The 24,223-nt window shown below is 33.1% G+C and overlaps 2 protein-coding genes across 6 annotated transcripts in view; both read left to right on the top strand.

The window, feature by feature from the left end:
* Positions 1-21,799, top strand: part of LOC132698530 (receptor-type tyrosine-protein phosphatase delta-like) — a 54,102-nt gene extending 32,303 nt beyond the window's left edge. For 2 of the 5 annotated variants that reach the window (XM_060664671.1, XM_060664662.1), the window contains exons 20-38: positions 1,772-1,950; positions 4,219-4,446; positions 4,506-4,764; positions 4,980-5,070; positions 5,146-5,213; positions 5,263-5,354; positions 6,133-6,240; positions 7,581-7,668; positions 7,843-7,916; positions 8,085-8,219; positions 8,276-8,416; positions 8,469-8,599; positions 9,328-9,509; positions 9,574-9,771; positions 14,160-14,374; positions 14,522-14,662; positions 16,248-16,390; positions 17,078-17,213; positions 18,142-18,308. In XM_060664671.1, the coding sequence (XP_060520654.1) occupies positions 1,772-1,950; positions 4,219-4,446; positions 4,506-4,764; positions 4,980-5,070; positions 5,146-5,213; positions 5,263-5,354; positions 6,133-6,240; positions 7,581-7,668; positions 7,843-7,916; positions 8,085-8,219; positions 8,276-8,416; positions 8,469-8,599; positions 9,328-9,509; positions 9,574-9,771; positions 14,160-14,374; positions 14,522-14,662; positions 16,248-16,390; positions 17,078-17,213; positions 18,142-18,219 (2,687 nt within the window). In that variant the 3' untranslated portion in view covers positions 18,220-18,308. Of the gene's footprint in view, positions 1-1,771; positions 1,951-4,218; positions 4,447-4,505; positions 4,765-4,979; positions 5,071-5,145; positions 5,214-5,262; positions 5,355-6,132; positions 6,241-7,580; positions 7,669-7,842; positions 7,917-8,084; positions 8,220-8,275; positions 8,417-8,468; positions 8,600-9,327; positions 9,510-9,573; positions 9,772-14,159; positions 14,375-14,521; positions 14,663-16,243; positions 16,391-17,077; positions 17,214-18,141; positions 18,309-20,816 lie in introns of those variants that run through there. The other 3 variants (XM_060664679.1, XM_060664691.1, XR_009618394.1) reach the window with 3 other exon arrangements.
* A 155-nt stretch (positions 21,800-21,954) lies between these two features.
* On the top strand, positions 21,955-24,100 carry LOC132698553 (origin recognition complex subunit 4). Its single transcript, XM_060664705.1, has 6 exons — positions 21,955-22,298; positions 22,361-22,706; positions 22,760-22,879; positions 23,030-23,217; positions 23,511-23,798; positions 23,886-24,100. The coding sequence occupies exons 1-6, from the start codon at positions 22,119-22,121 to the stop codon at positions 24,048-24,050; spliced, it is 1,287 nt and encodes a 428-aa protein (XP_060520688.1). The 5' UTR covers positions 21,955-22,118; the 3' UTR covers positions 24,051-24,100.
* Positions 24,101-24,223: the final 123 nt, after the last annotated feature.

The following is a 24,223-nucleotide window of genomic DNA, read 5'->3' as shown; positions in this document are numbered from 1 at the left end:
GATTAAAATTTCAAACAATACATAAGTTTTAATTAATCTTTTAAAAGCATTTAAATTGTCACACTCCTTAATATTTTGGCAGCCTATTAAACTCTAACAAACATTTATTTCAAATGGTATTCATCATATGTGTAGTTTTACATCGACTGACTACAATGAAATCAGTACGGCTTCTAGTGTTATAGTCATGAACATTCTTAAAGTAATTAACTCTATTACCCTATTGAACAAGCTTGTCGGTCCCTCTGGGTCAGTACTGCACTGTGTTTCAGGCGGAAATTTTCGCTTTATTGATGGCGGCCAGAGAGGTGCTTCGGCTCAACTACGGAAGCAGGAGAGTCTTCTTCTGCTCGGATAGTAGGGCTGCACTCATGGCGCTGAAGTCAGTGCGTACGCGCTCCTTGTTGATAAAGGAGTGCAAAGGGGTACTGAGGAGGGTGGCTGAGGAGAGAAAGGTGACGTTGGTCTGGGTCCCGGGTCACACCGGTATCCGGGGCAATGAGGCAGCGGACGCCTTAGCCAGGGAAGGCTCCTCGCATAGGCATATAGGGCCAGAGCCCCGCTTGGGGATCGCCCCGTGTGTGAGGCGGGGAGCTCTCGAAGCCTGGGCGAGAGACCGGGCCGCGGGGGGCTGGAGAGTTGCTCCGGGAATGAGGCAGGCGAGGCTTATGATGGATGGGCCCGCCCTTCCTCGGACCAGGGAGCTGCTTAGACTGACCAGAAGGGAGTGTAGAGCACTAACAGGGGCCTACACAGGACATTGCAGGCTTAGGAGGCATCTTTGCTTGCTAGGCATTGGAGACGACCCGGAGTGTAGGTGGAAGGGGAGGAGACCCCGTATCATCTGCTCACCGAGTGCCCTGCCTTGACATGGGCAAGATTGGGAGTCTTCGGAACGGCCCTGATCGACCCGGACTCAGTGCACGGTATTGGGCTAAAGGAGTTGCTGACCTTCTACAGGAGGGGCGGCATTCTGGACGCCCTCTAGAGCGGCCTGGGGGCACAACGGGCCCATCTGGTGGCCTAAGTGCTTGGACGCCCGCGAGGGCGCCCCCCTTTAATACCAATACCCTATTGAACATATTTAGCGTTCCATCACAAAATACACTTCACCACAACCTTCAGTACACAATAAGTCCGAAAGTACATTTGCCACCGTTGTCCTTCGTTACATTTAAACCATCACTCACCAGATGTCAAAAGTTCTTAAGAAATATAATGTCAAAACTCCTCAAACAACAGATAAGCAGGTACAGAGTAGAGTTAAGCTCTGAAGAAGCCAGCATGATTGGTGAAACTTTAGCAAATTTGATTTATAAACAACCGGCGCAGGAAAGTGGAAGTTTTTTTGAAATATCCGAATTTTTGAGAACCTCTAATTTTTTTCTTGTTGAATTTTATGTTTCCAGTCATATTAAAAGATATTTTACGTATTAATAAATATAAGTCAATGTAGCATTAATATTTCAGATTCTTTTCGGTATTAAATATTCACGTTTTATCTGTTGTATACTTTAACTTTAAATTTTAGTTCTTTGGAGTATTTCGAAATGATTTTATTCTCTTATATTTTAAATTCGGATTTCTACATACCGGAAATTGTATAAAATTCTATAGTTTCATTTTAAAAAAACATACTTTAATTTTATACCCAAAAAGTGAAGAAGAGTAAAATGTGGATATTAACACAAAATACTTTTTACACGAGTAAGAGGGATAAATGATTATAATGATTATGAACACCTGATAAAGGAATTTTTATTGGCTTCAGAACCCGATCCACCCTACGATTTGAAAACAGAATGGACAGACGAAAATGATTTAGTTATTAAATGGAAACACCCAAACGCCACTAACGGGATCCTAGTGCAGTTTTCGGTTTTCGTTGAAGAAATGGTCACCAATTACATGATAAAATCAGAAGAAGAATATCAACCTGTCTATGAAATGGTGAGTTCATATTAAAAACAATATCCTAGATTTTCGACAATTTTTTTTTTAAGTGCACCATCGCTGCGGGTGCCAGGTGGGTGTTTGAATGATTTATAAAAATATTTATTTATAGGTTTACGACATAAATTCAAGCATTACTTTCCAATTTCAATTTTTTCCATTTTAAAAGCACAACAAATATAATTAACCAGGCAAATGAAATATTAAAGGACGACTGGATTATCCGTCACATTTACAGATGAGAAATATATTCGTCGATGAACATCTGGTTTTCCCATAGTTCATCAATGGATATCCGCCTGTTGGTCGGTTTTCACCTTGTCAAAAGTCTGAGGACATAAAATTTGCAAGGGTCACTTGCGCGCGGAAAGCAATAAAAGCGCTTTGGGGAATTCCATAACATTCCATATTAAATATGCCTTGGTGATGCTAAACAGTCGTGGAAGAGGTCCACCGTGGAAGTGGTTGATTTTTTTTTCAATTTTTATGGTTTTGGTTAGTTTTCGTTATTGCCTCGGTGGAGTCAAACCGTCGTAGAGAAGGTCCACTGTCGAGAAATTTGATTTTTATACTGCTCATATGTAATCGTCGAGTAAAAAAAACACAAATTTTCTTGTAAAACTCTTAACATAAACACTGCGTCTCGAACCAAAATCCAAGCCTGTCCTCCGAAAAGTATCTGGTATCGTGGAAGACAAACATAATCTCTAGCCTAAGAATAATATATCCGCCTACAAGTAACAATATGGAACTAAAAATTGAAAGAAAACCCATCTCTTAAATGTTATAAAATATATCGATACCGAAACCAGACGCAAATGACCCGATTAATTGGATAAGAATATAAGGTTCCTCGTCGCTGGGTCTACTGTTTAAAATTTGCGAAATGCTCACACGACCAGACTGACGAAAAATTCACTGTCGAATTTTCTTTGACTTTCCATGATAGCATCCAGGCAAATCATTCGTGAATCTGCAAAGATAATCTACGAACACAACTATTTAAAGCGCAACGCCCAGACATTCTAATTTCCGGCGTTCAGTAAACAAAGCAAGAAAACTGAAACAACGCAATAGTTCGAAAAATAGCGCCCAGCTATAGCTTTTGTAAAAGCACGTAGCATTTGCAAAGTCAAATAAAACACACAGCAGTAATTTGACAAATAGCCCACAGCAATAAATTTTCTAAAAGCATACAGCAATTACAACTTTTTTTTTGTTTTTTTTTAAGAAGATTTAATCAATAATCACATAGGACATTTTAACTTACAATGTTGAAACAGTCTACGGAGAATTCGCAGCTCAAAATGTGAATCACTCTAATTAGTTGCTATTTTTTTAATTCTCTAAAAGGACCTTCCGTGGTAAACAAAATATTGATTTCTTTTGCGGAATTTTGTCAAATAATAAAAACAATTTCCGACGTTTTGCTTTCGTTTCATATTTTCGTATGCCAATGTGGAGTTTCTCTTTCAACGGTAGCAACAAAATACTTTGTCGAAGGTTGTCAAATGTTCTTCTTTTTTGCTTCACAAAAGTCAAAAATCGCGTTTGAAATTTTAATTACGGCCACGTTTGCTACCTGAATTTATCCCACTTCTGATGTAATCGTCGAGTAAAGAAAACACAAATTTTCTAGTAAAATTCTATTTTCAGAACTAAAAACAAATACAGAGAGTAAAGCAAGCAAGCAAAGTATCTGCTATCATGGAGCACAATAACATAATCTCCAGCCTAAGAATAATATATCCGATCTACAAGTAACAATATGAAACTAAAACTTGCAAGAAAAAAAACCCAAATTTAAGTGTTCATCTCATAGACGGTAAAAGCTGATAATAAACACTTAAGCCAACAAATAAAACCTTGAAGCAAAATTGCAAGGTTTACAAAGATCTCTAAACTAAATATGGTGTCAGTTATACAGAGTGAGAATACTTATTATTTAATCGTATATATTTTTTAAGAGGGACAGAAACAATTTTAAGAAGCAGTTTTCTGTGCACTATCATTTGTTTTATACCCGTCTTAGTTATTATAGATTGCCTCACCTCACCATCTAAGCCAGAGTTTTACACTGGTTATACTAGTTTCCCTTAAATATTTTACGAATTGCACTTCAATTGTCCCCTCTGAAACTCATTCTTCTACAGTGTTATATAGCCATATGTGACCCATTTCTAGACAGAAGTGTTACCTTGAAAAAGCAAAAGATAGCTGAAAAAAAATTTTCTTTAATGTAGCCATGCGCTATTATAATTCCAGATTCTGAGAAATTTGACCTTACCCGGCATATACGAAATAAAGATAAGGGCAATAAATTCGCAAGGTTCTTCCATACCTTTAACTGGAAAGTGCTTGAGCCCTCCGCCCATGCCAGAGACCCCAATTACTTCGTTGGCTATTGTTGAAAAATTCACAATAATGATCAATTTTTCCCGAAAAGCAAATGAGAGTTTCGGAGAGAACTATGAAACATTCTTGTACATTCTTGTAAGTATAAATGTGGTGTACTTAGTCACAAAATTCGCCCTTGTTTATTTTTATTGTAGATCTCTCGTACACCTGATGTAAATTTGAGGGAACTAGAAGAGTTCAAGGTAGGTCTAACAGCCCAAAAAATCATAAAACTGAGAAACTATAAACTGATATTCAATAATTCTGGGAGATATCCTACAGAATTGTCATTGCCAATTAGCGAAATCAACGATAACAATGCGAGCCTGATTTATGGAACGGATTACAAAGTTGCCGTCTTTTTCGTAAACGAATGTAATGGCTACGTACGGATCAAGAGAAAAATATTTACAGGTATAAATTTTCAATGCAAGGCATTGTATTTTTACACTTACACAGTGCGTAGAGAAAGTTTTCCCCTATTTGCTTATCAAGTTTTTTATCCCAAATAACCATTTTCTTCATCCTTAAAGCCTATTTTTAATGAATTGTTGAAACTACAAGTATTCGAATATTCGTCAATAAATATTGTTGTTGTATTAATAAACGTTTGTATTTTTTTTTTTCAGTAAACATAGAAGCTACTCAATCTGATAGTGCCTTGTATGCTTTAATTCTCCCTTCTGTGGTTGCAACACTATGCGTCTTCCTAGGCATCAGGTATTTTTCTAGGCATTAAATATAAAAACCTCCAACATCTAAATTTGATGTGTCTAAAAAACCGTTACTTTTAAGATGCAGATCCCAATTGTTAAAACGCTCTACTGCCATAATGAATCAATTTAGAGAATCTGCTGCAAATGGTAAGTTTTGAGTCTAATGTCAAGTTACTGTTACGAAAGTATTCTATAGGGGAAAATCCACCAAGAGAAACGCAGGCTCTAGCGATACCGATAATTAAAAGAAAAGTAGATGTCGCAAAAGTAGTGCGAACAGACATTCCGGTAAGTAAAAAAATATTCAAAATGTAACAAGTTAATATAGAGCACTATATTAAGACACAAACTGAATTTAAATTCTAATTAGATAGTTAGTAATATATAATTGTATTGTAATATTGTAATATTCTTTTTTTTTTCATTAGTGAGATAAATTAACATACTTAACCAACCGTCTTCAAACATAACCCCAATATTCGAATTTCGAATAAATAATATAATAAAAATAATAAATACCTTCCTAATTTGTGCGGTGACAATATTAATAAAATGACATATCCCGTATTAAAGAGAGGCAATAACCGACAACCTTTCCCATACTAATGATTTAAATAATCTTTTTTTTTTTCAAATAAACTTCCACAGGCTACTGCAATACTTTTTACGAAACTTCTGGATTCCTCCTGCGTCGGTTTTTACCGACTCGAAATTGCTGACGTTTCATCAATCATCCTGTTGGCTTCTTCTGAGCTTGACTGAAGCTGACGTTTCGCCAATCATCCTGTTGGCTTCTTCAGTTTCAGTCAAGCTCTGAAAACCGACGCAGGAGGAATCCAGAAGTTTTGTAAAAAGTAAGATTTAACTAATCATCTGAAGAAAGTAATTCGTTTGTTGGTATTTATTGTCTTATCTAAATCCATGGTAAGAACTCCACAATTACTATTCAAAAATCTTGTCGCACATTATTCGAGGTATTCAATATGTTCATATTCATACGAGATAACGACCGCAATATTTAGAATTACGTTTAACTCAGCAATCAATGTTTTTTTTTTTATTTCAGGGGGGACCGACGTTTGAACCAACAAATTCCTTACGAGTTAAACTATCCGATTTCAAAGATTACGTGAAGACCGCAATCGAATCCGGGGAATTAGAAAAACAGCATAATGTAAGTACATATCAATACTTTGTGTATTATTGTTTGGAATCCAATAAAATGTCACACTCTGGGAAAACTCCATTTAATCAAAAGCCATCAACAAAATACAAAATCCTGGTTACAAGCTAACACGCCATTCTTAATTTTTGTCTACAGTACGACTCTGAGAGAGCGCCACTAATATTGTCACATATACATCTTTCCCCTTAAGAGTGACAAATCTAATCTTTGTACAGGTTTGACCACACGGCCAGACCTAGTTCTAGTTAACTCATTTTTGATAGTATTGGGTATAGGTTTAGAAGATCCGCTGCAATAGGCAGCTTGGTCTGACAAATTCGACTCATCATTAGTTGAGAGGGCGAATATTCAATAAATTTCAAGGGCGTATTACGATATTGAAGTAAAGCTTCAAATATATCTTTTCCTTCTTCACGGCTTTTTTTTACAATATTTTTTCCAATAGACGCGGCTTTTTCAGCCAGACCGTTTGACTGTGGGTAGTTCAGACTTCTAGATACAATTTGAAAATTCCAGTCTTTAGCAAATTCTTTCATAGAGAAACTAGTAAATGGTACATGGTCACAGATCAGTACATCAGGACTACCAAATTTAGCAAAAATTGATTTTGACTTCCGCGGCCGATTTATTTTTTAATGTAACAAGCTCTAACCAATTAGAGTAAGCATCATAGACCACTAAAAATATGCTAGCTCCGTAAGAAAAAATATCAGTACCTATCCTCTCCCAAGGTCTGCGAGGTAAATCATAATGTTTAAGAGGCCGTTTGAGATTTTTCCTTGCATACTTTGCAGACATCACATTTTTTAATGAAATTTTCAATATCTTGGCCCATTAAAGGCCAATAAAACATCTGCCTAGCTTAACTTTATCCATGCCAATATGGCCATCGTGCAATTTTTGCATCATGAATAAACGGGAACTTTGTTTAATTTATTGCCAAAAAATAAAATATCGTCACATATTAAGAGGGATTCTTTAATTTTATGATTTTATTGACCAATTGTATGAAGTGCTATTAGCAAACGTGAAGTGGGCGTTTCCGCTTTCAAATATATAGATATGTTGGGTGTGAATTAAAATAAAGTCAAACGTTATTGACTGAAATTCAAACAAAACAGTTTTTTTATTTAATTAGTATTTGACAATCCATTGTTAATGAGAAGAAACTTCCAACCATTTGCGATTAAAATGGAAGACGTTACCAAAACTGACCGAATTTTTATTCAACAGAATATTAAAATAATCTTTCTCGTGAAGAAAAAATAAACCAACAACCATCTTTAGGGGAATCCACTAAATCCAACCTCATTAAAGCAACATTTTAGCTATTTCCTAGAGGGCAGACAAAGCCTTGGGAGTACGGAATTCTTCCGGTTAACAAATCCAAGAATCGATACAACAATCTCATCGCATGTAAGTAGATCGTTTTAAAACTTTTATGTTTAAATGTTCAAATATAAGGTTTCGGATTTCTCAGCTATATTCTATATATGCTTTCTTTTCTTTCTTCAAAAAATGGTCTCGAAGTAATTTATGTAAGTTCGTATATAAAAGAAAATTTGAATTTGATTTGAAAATAAATTTCAGATGACCACACTAGAGTGATACTGGAGAAAAATGGTGATCAGTTTTCTGATTATATAAACGCCAACTATATAGACGTAAGTAGCAAAATTTAAAGCATTCATTTATTCGAAATACTAACCAGGTTAGGCGGTATTTATTTGTTTATACATTCTAATGCAAGAATTGAAAATTTAAAAAAATATATTTTTCTGTGAGATAGATAGATATCTAAAAGCACTTAATTATTCATTTTTACTTGAAAGGGATATCGCTTCCCGAAGGCTTATATTGCAACACAAGGTCCTAAAAATGCAACAGTGGGCGACTTTTGGAGGATGGTGTGGCAAGAAAATGTTAAATATATTATAATGTTAGCTAACATATTAGAGGGAGGAAAAGTACGTATACGTTCAATAAGTTAGCTCCTTAATAAATAAAAATGTTCGGTTTGTAGAAAAAAACAGAAAAATATTGGCCAGAACTCAATCAAGAAGACAAGTATGGAGACATTACGGTAATGCTTTTGAGTTCTGAGATCCACGCCAATTATGACTTAAGAAAACTAAAGATTTATTACGAAAACGAACAGAGGAAGGTGGTATTACATCTGATAGAGCCAAACTTTACTACATGCTTTGAATTTGTAGATCGACCAGTTACACTTCAAGGCTTGGCCAGACCATGGCGTTCCGTTGTATCCGCAGTGCTTGGTGCCATTTCTTCAAAGGATGCTTACAGTTCCATATACATTTAATTCTCCGCTTCTTGTACATTGTAGGTATGTTCAGAAAACGTTGTGTTTAGGAAGTAGATCTTAACAAGTAAAATATTTCACTCCATCGATTAGATTATAACCCGTTTTAATCCCAGATCCGTATTTCGGTACTTCGCGCATACAAAAACATCCATTATAAATCAATTATTTAAATAAGATTTCCTATTGCTTTCCTAGGAAATCAGTTTAAGCTTCTTAATGTGTTTTTAATATATGAGATCAACCTCTCTAATGGGCATATTCAAGTTGAAATCGAGCTACCTCAAATAGAAACTGTTTTACGAAGATTTATAAAAAGCACACTAATATGAATTAATATAACAGTTTAATCAAAGAAAATTTCCCTACTCTTAAAATACAACCGTCCGCATGGCACAGTTCTTGTTCGCTAACATTTTAACTACGGCCCTGGTTTGTGGTACACGTCCCTTTCGCTTTTCAACAGGCGGATCCAAAACTCATTCACAAGTCAAAACCATAAAAGGTTTTAAAAACGGTATATTGTCGGGAGAACTCTACTAGCATCTATCAACTAGCATTTCTTTCTATAATATACAAGAGATAAACGTAACATTGTAGTGGTAGCTTAAAATCTCCTTTACATAATTTGCTATTTGCGATTTTGGTAAGACTAGTTTTACTTGAATGCCGAAAGAGAAAAAACAGGGCTCTAACTGATGTTGACTTCGCTTGCACCTAATTTATGCTCGTCATTTATTTCCAACATTTAGCGCCGGAGTTGGGAGAACTGGAACGGTGATATTATGCGATATTTGTTTACGTATGGCGGCATCAGAAGGATTCATAGATATTTTAGGCAATTTAGCACACTTGCGTGAACAGAGGCCAAATATGGTCGACAATATAGAACAATACAAGTTGGCACACCTACTCATTCTTGAGTTCTTATTCGGTTCGTAGCATAGTATACGTATATAGTATTATGTGTAATTTTTAATTGGCGAATAATTTTGCAGGCTGGAAGACGAACATTCCTTGCGATTCGGGGTTTTCCAGCGCCATTCAAAAATTTCTGGATACGGACTTTTTGCAGAAACAGCTGGAATATATCAAGGACACGGAATGGCAAAATGATGCGATGAAAACTGTCGCGGAAACGCATATGAATATTCCCGTCCAAAAAAATAAAAATAGATTTTCCCATATTATTCCAGGTAAATATCGATTCGGTGTATCCAAGAAATGTTTTATATAAATTAATTATGTGTATTCTACGCAAAAGCGAATATAATGAGTTTTACTTTACGAAAACTATATTCTAGCGGGCAAGAATTAATCATTAATATAATGGCCTATTATGAAAATTTCTTTTTAATGCGTATTGCTAAAATTTTGGTTGACTTAGTTTCCTAAATATTTTGAAGGCTTTTGTAACATTACCTACTGCCTTTCAACAGGAACTAACCAAAGCTATAAAGTTGCAGAGACGATTAGATTGGGAAAAAGAAAATAAAGGAATTTAAAATCCATAACATACTGTCGAGAAAACGTAAAAACCGGCCTAACTTTATCTACAAGGCGTTCCTTAACAACGTATCAATACTGACTTTATTTTAAGAAAAAATCTAGTATATACTAAAGATTTGAATTCTTGGGATATAATTCATCATATGAAAAAAAAATTGATTGCAAGTAATTAAATTTACTCAACAAACAAAACACAACAAAAATTGATTTGACAATAATCTCTATGTAGTGTAATTTATTGCTACATTCATATTTTCAAAAATTGTTGGACATAATAGCGAAATTTATTTAACACGATTAAATTAGAACAAAAAATATTCAGATTTTCATGGTTTTTAATGATTTATGGCATTTGTTTCGGCAACACCGTTCCTTTATCAAATACAAAATCTGGCAATATATATATATATATATATATATATATATATATATATATATATATATATATATATATATATATATATATATATATATATATATATATATATATATATATATATATATATATATATATACAACACACATGTAAGACACACACATGAAGACCCGCGGAAGTCTAAAACAAAACATATATATATATATATATATATATATATATATATATATATATATATATATATATATATATATATATATATATATATATATATATATATATATATATATATATATATATATATATATATATATATATATATATATATATATTTACAACACACATGTAAGACACACACATGAAGACCCGCGGAAGTCTAAAACAAAACATATATATATATATATATATATATATATATATATATATATATATATATATATATATATATATATATTTTTTTTTTTTTTTTTTTTTTTTCACGTATTGATTCACGGATGGAAAAATGTGATGACACTATATTCCGGGATATCATCCGTTTGCTTGTTGAACTCCGACTGGAATCCTGCAGACGTTTCGCCAAAATCTCACTTGGCATCTTCAATGCTCGCGCTCCGAAGTGTTCGAAGTGTATATATATATATATATATATATATATATATATATATATATATATATATATATATATATATATATATATATATATATATATATATATATATATATATATATATATATATATAAATTTCAATTTAACAACGGAGGCGTATTTTAAGTAATAGTTTCCAACAAATTTATTTTTTTCCTTTTTGTTAGATTATGTAAAGTATCAAAATTATCGTCAAAGTTGTGCATTTCTGAATTCAAATGAATTCCATTTAGAATCCCGACTTTCATTTTTATGCGCCCTTTTATGTTCGTTAATGCGTTTCTTAAATGTTTTACCCGTTTGTAAGATATAAATTTTGCGAGTTTTTCGTAATTTAGTTTTATCGTTTTTTAAAAAATGTCCTATGCGGTTTTCAGTTTTAAAAGCAATATTAAGACCAAGTTTAGATAGATGTTTCAAATTTTTCCTGCAAAGTTCTCCTATGTATTTTATTATGTTATAAATTTTGTGTTCGGTGTTAAATGGGATAGATAGAATTCAGAGTTATTTGAAACTGCGTTTTAGATATAATCTTATTTACCAAAGAGGGGTCGTATTCATTGTTCAAAGCTCTTTGTTTTATAATATTTAATTCTTTTTCAAAATGTTCTGCGGAAAGTGGTATATTAAGTAGTCTGTGGATAAAAGCATAAAAGGCAGCCATTTTGTGTGTGTAAGAGTGATTTGAGTTATCATGTATTATTATGTCCGTGTGTGCGGATTTATAGTAAATGGAAAAATCTTATTATAGTTCAGTCCAGGAAGTTTAGAGAGTTATCTAGTTTCCTCTCTACGGTAAATTTTATACGGTTATCCGTTCCAGTGAAGCAAGTAAAAAGATCATCAACGTATCTATACCACCACAGAAATCCATTACTCGGGGGATCTTTTTGTATGATAATTTCTAAATTGTAAATGAAAATTTCTGTAAGTAGTGGACTAGGTGGGTTTCCCATAATGAATCCTTTCTTTAGCATTATAAAATTGACCATTAAATTCAAAATACTTATTGTCTACACAAACTATTAAACTATCTAGCAAGTCTTGTTCTATCATAGGATTGAATTGTCTCTGAGTGAGAATATTATCTATTATGTTCATTCCGTCAATTGGTGGAATGCTAGGAAATAGGTTTTCCACGTCAAATGAAACTATAATTGCCTTAGGATGAATTTTAATATATTTGGCCTTGTTAATTAGGTCGAATGAATTTTTGATAACATATCTAGGTTTAAAGTCAGTATGATATTCTAAAATTTTTATTAATCTTGCTGAGAACTTAACTAATGTTGCTGTTACAAAAGAAACTACAGGCCTAATTGGCATATCCTGTTTGTGTAATTTCATTAAAGAATATAACTTTGGAAGTCGAGGATTCATGATTATTAGTTTATATTTTTCCTTGTCATTAAAAGGTGATGAATCTGTAATTACAGTTTTGATTTGTTTTCGATGTAACTCGGTGGGATCATATTTTATACTTTGGTATATGTTTGGTTTAAGAAGCTGTTTGATTTTTGTAATATTAATTTAATATTTATAATTTAATAATTAATTTAATTATTCGAATCAAGAACGGTGCATCGGATAAGAAAAATGCAAGAGGTTACTTTTATACAGGAACAACTAGACTATTCGATGGATGGATCGATTGGAAATATAGGGTGTTTTTTCTCGATGTATAGAACTTTAAGTTGGCATTACTGTTCAAGGTGGCCACCGATTTAACAGCTGTCAAGTGATTTGTTCTCAGTTTGGTTTGGCAATTTATCATGAATAGACTCACGCCTGAACAACCCTTGCAAATAGTGAAATTTTATTTCGAAAATAATGGTTCTGTGCGGAATACGTATCGCGCACTACGTCGATTTTATCGTCGACAAAATCGTCCATCAGAGCAGTTAATTCGATTAACCATGGAACGTTTTTGCACCACGTTTACTCTTATTGATAATTCGCATCCCCAGAGGCGCCGTACGGTGCGTACAGAAGAAGCTATTGCTGCTGTAGAGCGTAGCATTGAGGAAGACCCGAATGAGTCCATCCGCCATTGAGCACAGGAATTCGACCTGTGTCCATCCACTTTATGGAAGATATTGCGGAAGGATCTTGGTTTACGTGCTTACAAAATCCAACTCGTGCAAGAATTGAAGCCAAACGATCATCAAGGCGTAGATTCGTCGAATGGGCCCAAAACGAGATTGCCGTTGTTCCTGATTTTCATAAGGGAATGTTGTTTAGCGATGAAGCGCACTTCTGATTGAATGGCTACGTCAACAAGCAAAACTGCCGCATTTGGAGCGAAGCTAATCCTCAAGTATATGTCGAAACACCGTTACATCCAGAAAAACTGACTGTTTGGTGCGCTTTATGAGCTGGTGCAATCATTGGTCTGTACTTCTTCAAAAACGATGATGGCCAAAACGTTACAGTCAATGGTGATGGTATAGAGCTATGATTACTAACTCTTTCATTCCTGAATTGAATAACCATGATGTCCAGGAGATGTGGTTTCAACAAGACAGCGGAACATGTCACACAGCTCGTGCCACATGTTTGGTGACCGCCCAATTTCACACCGCTAGACTACTTTCTGTGGGGCTATATAAAGTCATTGGTCTATGTAGATAAGCCACAAACGCTTGACCATTTGGAAGACAACATTCGCCGTGTTATTGCCGATTTACGGCCACAAATGTTGGAAAAAGTAATCGAAAATTGTACTTCCAGATTGGACTACATCCGCGCCAGCCGTGGCGGACATATGCCAGAAATCATATTTAAAATGTAATGCCCCAAGATTATCTTTCGGATAAATAAAATTTTATTGCAACTTAAAGTTCTATACATAGAAAAAAAACACCCCTTAGAAAGTACCTGGTGTACAAAAAGGATTTACCACATTGTGAACGATATTTAGAATAGTTTCTTAGATAATTTAAAAAAAAATTGTTGTTATTGTTGCATTATTAACCAGTTTCAAAAAAAAGTCACATTTTTTTCCCTAGAAGATGATCCTAGCAATAAAGGTAAAAGTTTTGCAACTCTTTCAGAAGGCCCTTGCAGAGTATACCTTTCTCCATACCCCCCGTCGGATTTAACGTCGTCCTATATAAATGCAGTACGAGTAGATGGATTTTGTCAACCGGGTCGATTTATAGTAACCCAACAGCCTATGCCAAATACATTAGGGGATTTTTGGAGACTGGTGGTTCAGAGAAAGTGCAATATCATTATTTCCTTACATGAAATTGACTCTAATGATAATGTAAGAATTCATGAATTTGTTCTTCATTATAGCACCCTTAATAAATGCGGAATGCGTTTATTACAGAGTAAAATTAAACATTCAAAACACCATCAAAACAAATCTAACAATTAGGATATGCATTAACATAAAAATATTTATTTGTAGACTTCAATACCATTCTGGTCCAATGATGATCTCAGGATGACTCCAGTAGATTTCATTAGGATCGATTACGTAAAAAGTGAAGATTTGCAGATGTATAGCGTGACGAAATTCGAAATGCTCATTAATAAACATGATAAAGAGGTAATAAAATATACTGCAATGATCAAATCTGTCGCTAGCGGGGTATCGGAAACCAGACATTTTCATGTTCAGTGTGTATTAGGTATTTTTTCATGCCTCGCTCAATTTTACTATAAACGTGACATGGGAATTATGATATTTTGTGGCAATGTTGATATCCCGATACAATTCAGTATTAAAATTGAACGGCAATATAAGAAGCCACATATAATGAACTTTTTGGATATTTTTTTATTTAACGGAACTCACACATTTGGTAAAGTATTTTACATATCCAAGCGGTTTATGCTATTTGAATATTTTCTTATCATTTAACGAAATCCTTTAATTGATCGTAGAACCCCGTGCAGTATAATTTCTTATACGTAATCTGAAATTTTATTGCATTTTCATCGATATGAGATAATCTTCCTATCACAATTTTGTTTAGTTTCTTTTCATTTAACACTCGAGAGTAAACTTTCTACGTAACAACTTAATTAAACTTTACTAACACCATCAGCGACAGATTTCAAAAATATGTAGGTATTAGGATAGCATCCATTCAAGTACCCTGTACCTACATTTGTAATATTTCATGATATATATGAAAATCCACAAATGGAAAAATGCCCTTTTTGCTGAGTTGTACAATCCCGCATCCAATAACCTCAAAAACCACTAACGCTTCCAAATACGGATCTTGAGTTGTTTTTCAATTTGCGAAAATCTAATCCAAACGGTGAACAGAATATGTAATGTATATTCGCAGTGGAACATATATTTGAACACTTTTCATTAAGGAATATTATATACTTTCATTTTGATTATATTATAGGTTAGTGCCTCCTCAGTGACGTGCTTTCTTGTGGTTAAATCGTATGGTATCCAGACTTCTGGGACATGATACTTCATAAATAAGTTATTAATAGATGCGGTATTAAAATTAAACCTATAAATTCCCCTAATCACTTTAAGGTAAAAAGGTTAATAGAAGGCTCAAATGAAGAAAATAGATTTATTATCATTGTCAATAAATTTTGCTGTTAATTTTTTTTAAAGATTTACATTCATTTTTAAATTTTGGTAAATTAATGTAAGAGGCTAAAATAAAAATATATAGATATATATTAAAAAGTATAAACATTAAAATAGGTCAATTTAGGGTTGCTATGTTAAACGAAAACGTCCGCGATTATTTTAAATCATTATTTTTGTATTATCAGCAATATTAGATCATTTACGAAGGTTGGCGACTAATAAGGCAATTTTAACATTCGAAGTTGCTGTTCGAAACAGTTCGGCTGTTCTTTTCCAGACCATGTTCTTAAATTCTGCAGCCACAATTTAGATGCCTAAATTAAATTTTGAATTTATGACGAAAATAACTTTATAGTTAATTAATAGTTATTGTAATTAATTAGGTTGTCGGCGGTGTCACGTAGTTTTGTATTCGCATCCAAGAAAATTTATATAACTGAAGGTGGGCATTTTTGTAAATTATTGCAATTATTACAAAAACAGTGATATAATATAATAGAACCCAACGCCAAAAACCCTATGTATTTCGAATTAATAATTGTCTAATTATTTTTTGTTGAGGCAGGAAAAGCAGAGCATCGAGTTAATACAATTTAATGGTTGGAAAAACAACAACGTGGTACCCGGAAAAATAGAAGACTTTGTTTTGTTCGTCGGGCAGAGTACAGCCATCTCAAGAAAATCCAATCCAGTGATAGTCACGTGCTAGTAAGGTTCAGTTTTCGATAGTTTTGGTCAGTTAGAAATTGTTGCTCAATCAACCATGCCATACGCGAACATTAAAACACGCATTAAAATAAAAAAATTGTCAAGCTGTAGAAAGTCACTCTTGTTTAGTAAGCACTTCTGTATTAACAGGACTTTTAAAGTTGGTATTAAAGGAAGTACATTTCTTTACTCGCACTATTTTTCATACGATGAAAATATTCTATAGGCTATTTCAGAAATGTGTGGACAAATGTTCATAGTATTATTATATTAGTAATAAAACGATGACATTCACACCAAATTAAAAGATGTTCCAATAATTCTCCACCATCAGTTAGTGAAAAAAGTTATGATTTTAAATGTACAAGTACAATGTTTTTGTGGAGTAAAATCACATCTTCTAATTTTTTTATTCAAAAAAAGGATCATTTTGCAGAAAACAATTGGGTATAGGTTTATTATGAAAATAAGATATCTAAAGTGATTTGCAAAAACATGTCCAGCATTTTTATTCATTCGACAAATCGCAGACAACGCCCTCTGCTGGCTAAAATCAAAACGCAGTCAAATTTGAAGTAATTGTGATGAACTTCAACCGTTTTTGTGTCTTTGTTTTTATTTTAATCCAAAAAATACGCTATTATATTAATATTTATGTATTTAATACGTATCTATTTATAATCTTAGCGATGGTGCCAAGGGCAGTGGCTTGTACGTCGCAATGTCGTTCCTCATTGAAAAAATTAAATTAGAACAAGAATTTGACGTTTGTCAAGCCATACGAAGCATCAGAAACAGCAGGAAACAGTTTGTGAATTCAAAGGTATAAAATTAAATTAGTTGACAATTAACCATAATTCAATGACTTTATTTAATTAGATTTTTCGAGCATACACTTTTTTTTATTATAAGTTTTAATAACTTATCCCCTTCATTTTGTAAAGCACATTCTACCGCCAAAAGAGTGAGAGGCTTATTTATAATTTCTACGAGATCTTAGTTAATTATTTCTCATTAGACGACTTTTAGGCATTTTATGAATGACTTCTCTAGGTCTCCTTTGGATATGTCATTGATTAAATATTTAAATGACCAATCGATAACGGTTGGTATTTTTCAACCCATGATCTACAGTTGGACTCTTATCGTATACCTGAAAAAGTTGTTTAGAGAAAACATATTTAAGTAAAAAAAAGTATATAATTAAATTCTGCCACAATCTGTTAATACGTTAACACAAAAATAAACACACCCTTGAAAAAATCGACCACGAATACAATACAAGGAACAAATTCAACAAATATAAATTGCCAGTTCTTGAGAAGACTATAGCATCGAGATGCCATACATACCTTGCTCCAGAATTGTATAACTGCCTACCTGAAGATATTAAAAAATTAAATTCTTTAAATTTATTTTTAAAAAATGGATAACTGAAAAACCGCGTAAACTTATGCACGATTTCATAGATTCTCGAAATATGTATTTATTGGTCACTATATAGAAAAAATCGCTCAATTTTCGAAATTTGAAACAATATTATATTGAGAAAACAGCACAGGCAAAAAATAAAGGAAGACAAAAGGATGGGAAATAATAATGTCAGAAAGGTAATGTAAGAGCGCGGGTAGATTTAAATGTTTTTTTTACGACAATATCTCATTCACAATAGTATTTTTCAGACACTCGTCTATTAAACATCCACTCCACTCTTGGCATAATATACTATTAATTGACAGGTATCGTTTTAGGAGCAACTGGAATTCCTCTATAGAGCGTCGATAGTATTTGTCAACGGATTTCAATCTTATGCGAATTTTAACTTGTGAATCTTAAGTTTATTTCGAGTTTTACGGTTATGATTGTAACACATTTTTTTAATACACATCTTAATACAAAAACTCTTGTTGAATTTTTTAAACGGAGAATGTTGTGAGTTTGGCTAACGGTGTGTGCTAGATTGCCAATAGGTTAATCCGTGCAGCGTACTAGATATACAGGGTTTCCCAGCGTAAAAGTTCATTAAAAGTTTTATCAGAAACAAGATAGATATTGTTCTGAAACTTGGTAATGACCATAATTGACCTTGACATACGATCCAAAAACGCTTTCGTTTTTGCAATGTTGCCGGTTCTACCCGAAATCAGTGACAACAATTAAATTCTAGATGGAACATATAGTTTTTGTTTGCATTTTGAAATTCGACGAAAATTTGTCGCAAAGAATAAAATAATTAAAACAACGTTTTGATAAAGTCTGATATTTTAGCGTCACAGGTAATGAATGTACTTAAAAACTGGGCATGTAATATTTACAATATTTTATACAGGGGACGCCGAAAAAGTATACTTTTCAAAGAAATATAGTAATAATAAAAAGTCATTTTTTTTTCATTTCCAACTACGCCAACAAATCATCACAAATTGATTATAGGTCTTCCCATTCTATCTCTTACCGTTTTTCAGAAATGAAACATATACTCATAGATATGTTTGTGAAGATTACACGAGGTTGGCCATGGTTGGCTTTTAATCTAACCCGCCATGCAAAAACGTATTGTCTTGCGGCTTGGTGAAACAACTGAATGTGCGTCATGTGTATTTCTTAGTAACAAAAGTGCAAAACAAACGCCGTATTGAAAGTAACAAATAATGTAAATTTTTTCCCAGGCATTCCTTAATGCGGGCTATGATAGATCTTGTTGTCACGCTCTCTATTTCAGCTAGATTTAATTTGTCGAAAGTTCCGCGTATTCGAGAATTAATTCGTCAACATTATGACAGTTGATTTTCTGTTGCCCAAAGATGATGATTGTGTTTATTAAAAATACCTTCCCTTAAGAAAGTAAGGAATCTGAGTACTCTTGTGTGTGAGTTGGGAATATCTCGCAAAATTATGTACGCTTATGCATGAATGTAAGCTAGCACATTGATGTTTCCGTCACTTCAAATCACCAGCTTCTGAGTTTAGTACGATTCATTAGAGGGAAATATTTTTATTGATGAATAACAATTTCAAAACTATAAACTTAACGTCATTCAAACTTGAGACATATTTTCTTGTAATTTTTCGTCAAGAAACTTCAATTGTAACAATTTTTCATGGTGGGTTAGAATAAAAGTCAGCCATGGCCAACCTCGTGTAATTTTCTCAAGCGCATCTAATCATTTTGTAGATAATCTGTTGACCTAGTTAACGGAATTGAAAAACATGCATTATGCACATGGTATGCATTTAAAAAAAGATAGGCACAGGAACACATATAATCAGTTTGTAGATAATCTGTTGAACTAGTTAACAGAATTGAAAAACATGTATATTTCTTTCAAAAGTGCACTTTTTCGGTATCCCCTGTATAAAATAGGTCGATATTACATACTCAGTTTTTAAGTACAATTATTAGCTATCGCCTGTGAAATTGTAATTGGATAATTCGTTTTTACACCAAAATATTACACTACATAGAAACGGGATTTAAAAAAAAAAATCCTTTTTTTTTTCGAACAAGATGGCAGATAACAACAATGTGTGAAAATTCTTTAAACTTTTCGGTCAAATTCGGAAATGCAATAAATACTATATGTTCCATTTAAAATGCAAAAATATTTTTTAAATTGTACGTCAGAGTCAATTATGAGCATATAACAAGTTTCACAACAACATCTATTTTGGTTCTCCTAAAATTTCTAATGGACGGTCACCGTGAGAAATTCTGTATATTCAGTATGCACAGGTGCGGAAATCTCAAATATTGTTTTCACCCTACGACCTGAGGTTTCAAACAAACCAATAAAACCTTGCGACCGAATAATTGACATGGCAGCTGACAGGTCATCAATTCAATTTCCGTTTGGATGTGGCATTTTCTCCTGCCTCCTTATATTTTCAGGAGGACAAACGAGTTAAGCGTGTGAAGGGTGCTGCAGTTAGAAAGAAAAAGGTGCAAAATACAGTTTAGTTTGTGAGTTTTAAGGCCATGCCCTGAAGTCCATTCAATTCGCGCACAAAAGTAAACAATGTCAACACTGTCAATGCACTAACCAATCCTCTAATAATGCAACTTACTAAAGTACGTGGCTACTGTATGCTAGCTCCGGACTATTATGTAAGAGCACAGAGGAAAAGGCAATTTATGAAGCTACTAGAGTTAGTATACAGGAGTGGACTAACGCTATAATATTTTGTCTTGACAATTTTTTTTTTTGCTTGTGCCAATTTAGTATAAGCATTATAATGACCTCGAGACCAGTGCTAACTGCACTGTTTAGAGGGTTCTGTAAGCAGTAAATGTGTAACAAACAATTTAAGATAAAAATAGAAAAATGTCCCATAACGCATAAAACATCGCGAATAACCGTATAACCGTAAATACTTTTTAACTTTTTCACTTGACCTGGATCCTGACACATTTATACTGGCATTTCAGGGAAGAAACTTGCTGATCATCCGGCTGAGACTAGGAGAAACTTGAACGTCCCAAAAAATATAGCACTTCCCTCAGCAAAGATCAAGTCATAATTGTTTCAAGTTAAATTACCATGATGCCCATAAAAGTGGATAAATTCGATTTCATTATGGAGTGATACCTTATCTCAGAACCTGTTAAATATACCAGAAAAATGTAGAGACAAAAGTTGTTTGAATATATATTTTATGTTAGGTATGATATCATTTATCTAAGTTTAACCTTTTCTGACATATTTTAAATGTTGTCTTCTAAAGTGTTGAACGTTAAAAATGTAAAGGGCGAAATGAGCAAAAGTCGGTTTTTCAGTTATTTTGTCGAATTTAAAAAAGGATCACTTTGTATGAGGTTTCCTATTTGAAAAAAATGTAGATTCTGAAATGTTAGCAACGAAACCTTTTTGGATTTTAAAAATGCTATGAGAGCAAGATTGCTTTGAGGTTGGAAATAAATGTTTGACAGTTTTATGCCATCAAAATAACTAGTTATATTTTACAAATTTACAAAAAAAATATCTCATGTCTATACAAAATGCAGAATGTACTAAAACCAAATAAATACAATAAATGCTAATATAATATTTTTTATAAAATTAAAATTATTCAATTTTTCTATTATGAACTTTCAGAGATTTAGCAACCAACATGGCCGCTGACAGATGGTCAACAAATTTCTATATGTCCTTTTTACGGCTGTATTTTCCTGAAATATGCCTAGATCTCGATAAATGTTCTAGGAAAACAAGTTTGTGTTGTGTTTGGAACGAAAATGTGAAGGTTAGTGAAATGCGCGGAAAATCATTACCTTCTCTACGAAAATCTCAATGCCGCCTGCGGCGCATCAGTTTTTACCATAGTATGGTCACTACATTATCTCATACCTATTTGGCTACAAGTGATAGAAAGGCTCTGCCTATGCCGATGATACACGAACCATCCAGCAACAGGAACAACCAATATGGCCGACAGTATTCTTTCAAAAAGTGCAGGTTGGTGGGTAAATGTAAAAACATGTAAGGAAAATTATTCCCTTCTATACGAAAATATCATTGATACCTGCTGCGCATCAATTTTTACCGAAGTAGGTAGAGCTCATAATATACTAAACAGGCCACTTTATACAACATACATCAATACAACTCGGGAGTTCCGGGGAGTTTCTCGGCGTCAAGCTGGCAATTGCGTTCAGCAATTCAAATACGGATATAAAGAAGACCAATTTTTCAAATTAACCTAAACTATTTTCTATGAATTAACCTCAAAAATGGAATCTAATATAAAAAGTATTCGAGAGTATTTAAAACAAAAATTATTAAGAACTAGTAATTTCTCAGGATCTGAAACCGTGCGAAATCAGCTATATGATTTGCTTCAAAGAACTATTGAGCATGGGGAATCTAATTCAATGCTCCTTTTAGGACCGAGAGGAATCGGCAAAACTAGGGTAAAGAAGTTGGGAACATAAATTTCTTTGTTATAATAAATTTGTATTTTATTTGATCTTAGCTAGTAAATGATCTAATTAGAGAATTGGAATCCACAGAATTCTTAAAAAATGATTTTATACTTGTTAAACTCCATGGAATAAAACATACAGATGATCGTTTAGCACTAAAAAGTATAACATTTCAAATGAATTTGGAGAATGCGGTGGATGGAAAAATTTTTGGTACTTTTGCTGAAAACTTGGCGTTCCTGCTAGCTTGTTTAAAGACTGGAAACAAACATTCTTCTAAAAGTGTTATTTTTGTTTTGGATGAATTTGATTTATTTTGTGCACATCACAATCAGACCCTTTTATATAATCTATTTGATATTTCACAATCTGCACAAACTCCAGTTTGTGTACTAGGTAACTTTTTCTAATTTCTAATTTGTTTTAGTTTGTTAATTCCTTCATTTTAGGAATTACTTGCCGTTTAGATGTTGTTGAGTTGTTAGAAAAAAGGGTCAAATCAAGATTTTCTCATAGACAGCTATTCCTCTATCCTGGAGTGGAAGAAACTGACCAAGTATCAAATTTGGGTGGGTACATATTTTATAAATATATAATCATATTTTATAAAATTTGTCTACAAAGCTGAATATCTTGTCCTTAAAAGTCTCTACTGTTCTTTTTGGGATCAAAAATGAAATGTTATTTAGTTTCATTGTACTGATAACTTACTTTTGTAGATTATGCATTGGAAAGGATAAGACATTATATTAAACTCCCAGATGAAATTCGGTTTGAATCTTTAAATGGCACTAAAAATCAATGGAATTCTAAAATAGATGTCTTGCTAAAGGATAAGAAGTTTAGAAATATTATTCAAAGGCTTGTTGACTTGGACTTGAATGAACGCACCTTAAGAACTATTTTGGTAAAAATTCATATTGGAATTTGCCTTGAGCAGAATATTTTTAACATTTTTAGTTGTATGTGATTTATTTTATGTGATATGTGCTTCACTTTTATATAGTTTCTGAAACCACAAGGTGCTTGGCTGTAATTTGTTGTCTGGCTAGAAGTTATTAATGTGTATGAACACCATGGAAATTGTAAAATAATTATAATTATTATAATTAAATTTACAATTATTGTTATTCAAAAGAATCAAACTAGAACTTATTTAGTATATATTATAACTTTTTTAAAACTTATTTCCTTTTTCAGATAAATTGCATATTTGACTTAAAGGATGCATGCCCATTTTTCACTTTAGATAAGTTTGAACAAGAAGTTAATGCTTTAGAAAGGGATGACATTGTTCAAGTACTGCAAGATTTAAATGTTTTGGAACTATGTCTTATAATTGCAATGAAACATCATAGTGAAATTTATGATAACCAAGCAATGAACTTTGAAATGATTTACTCAAGATACACTATATTTACAAATAAACAGTCAAATATCCAAGCAGTACAACGACCAGTTGTAATGAAGGCTTTCGAACACATTGAGGTAGTTTAAATATATTGGTAATACTAATGTTATAATGCCATAAAAGATAGAAGAATATTTTTGCCAATGACACACGCTTTTTTGCAGAAAATAGAACTAATTGGCATGATTAATCCTGCAAATTCCTGGTTGCAAAAGGAATATCAATCCTTTCAATTGCTGATAACATCTGAACAAATTTTAGAAGCCGTAAATAATATGAATGGACTGCCTACAGAAGTTGTTCAGTGGGCAAACAGCTCCCTAGTTTAAATTAGTTTTAATTTAAAATATTTTATTTTATTATGGTTGTTTGATTTCATTTCCACCAGTCCATAAATAATAATCTACCCAAGAATTCTGAATTCATAATTAATAATTGCAAACCGTTGATGGGTATTCACCACAAAATGAACATATTTGTTGTATATCAGTAAATACGGTTT

The sequence above is a fragment of the Cylas formicarius genome, unplaced genomic scaffold (assembly GCF_029955315.1).
Source record: "Cylas formicarius isolate icCylForm1 unplaced genomic scaffold, icCylForm1.1 PGA_scaffold_10__41_contigs__length_53128322, whole genome shotgun sequence".
Classification (NCBI taxonomy): domain Eukaryota; kingdom Metazoa; phylum Arthropoda; class Insecta; order Coleoptera; family Brentidae; genus Cylas; species Cylas formicarius.
Note: the sequence above shows the minus strand (reverse complement) of the source record. Positions and strands in the feature narration are given on the sequence as shown.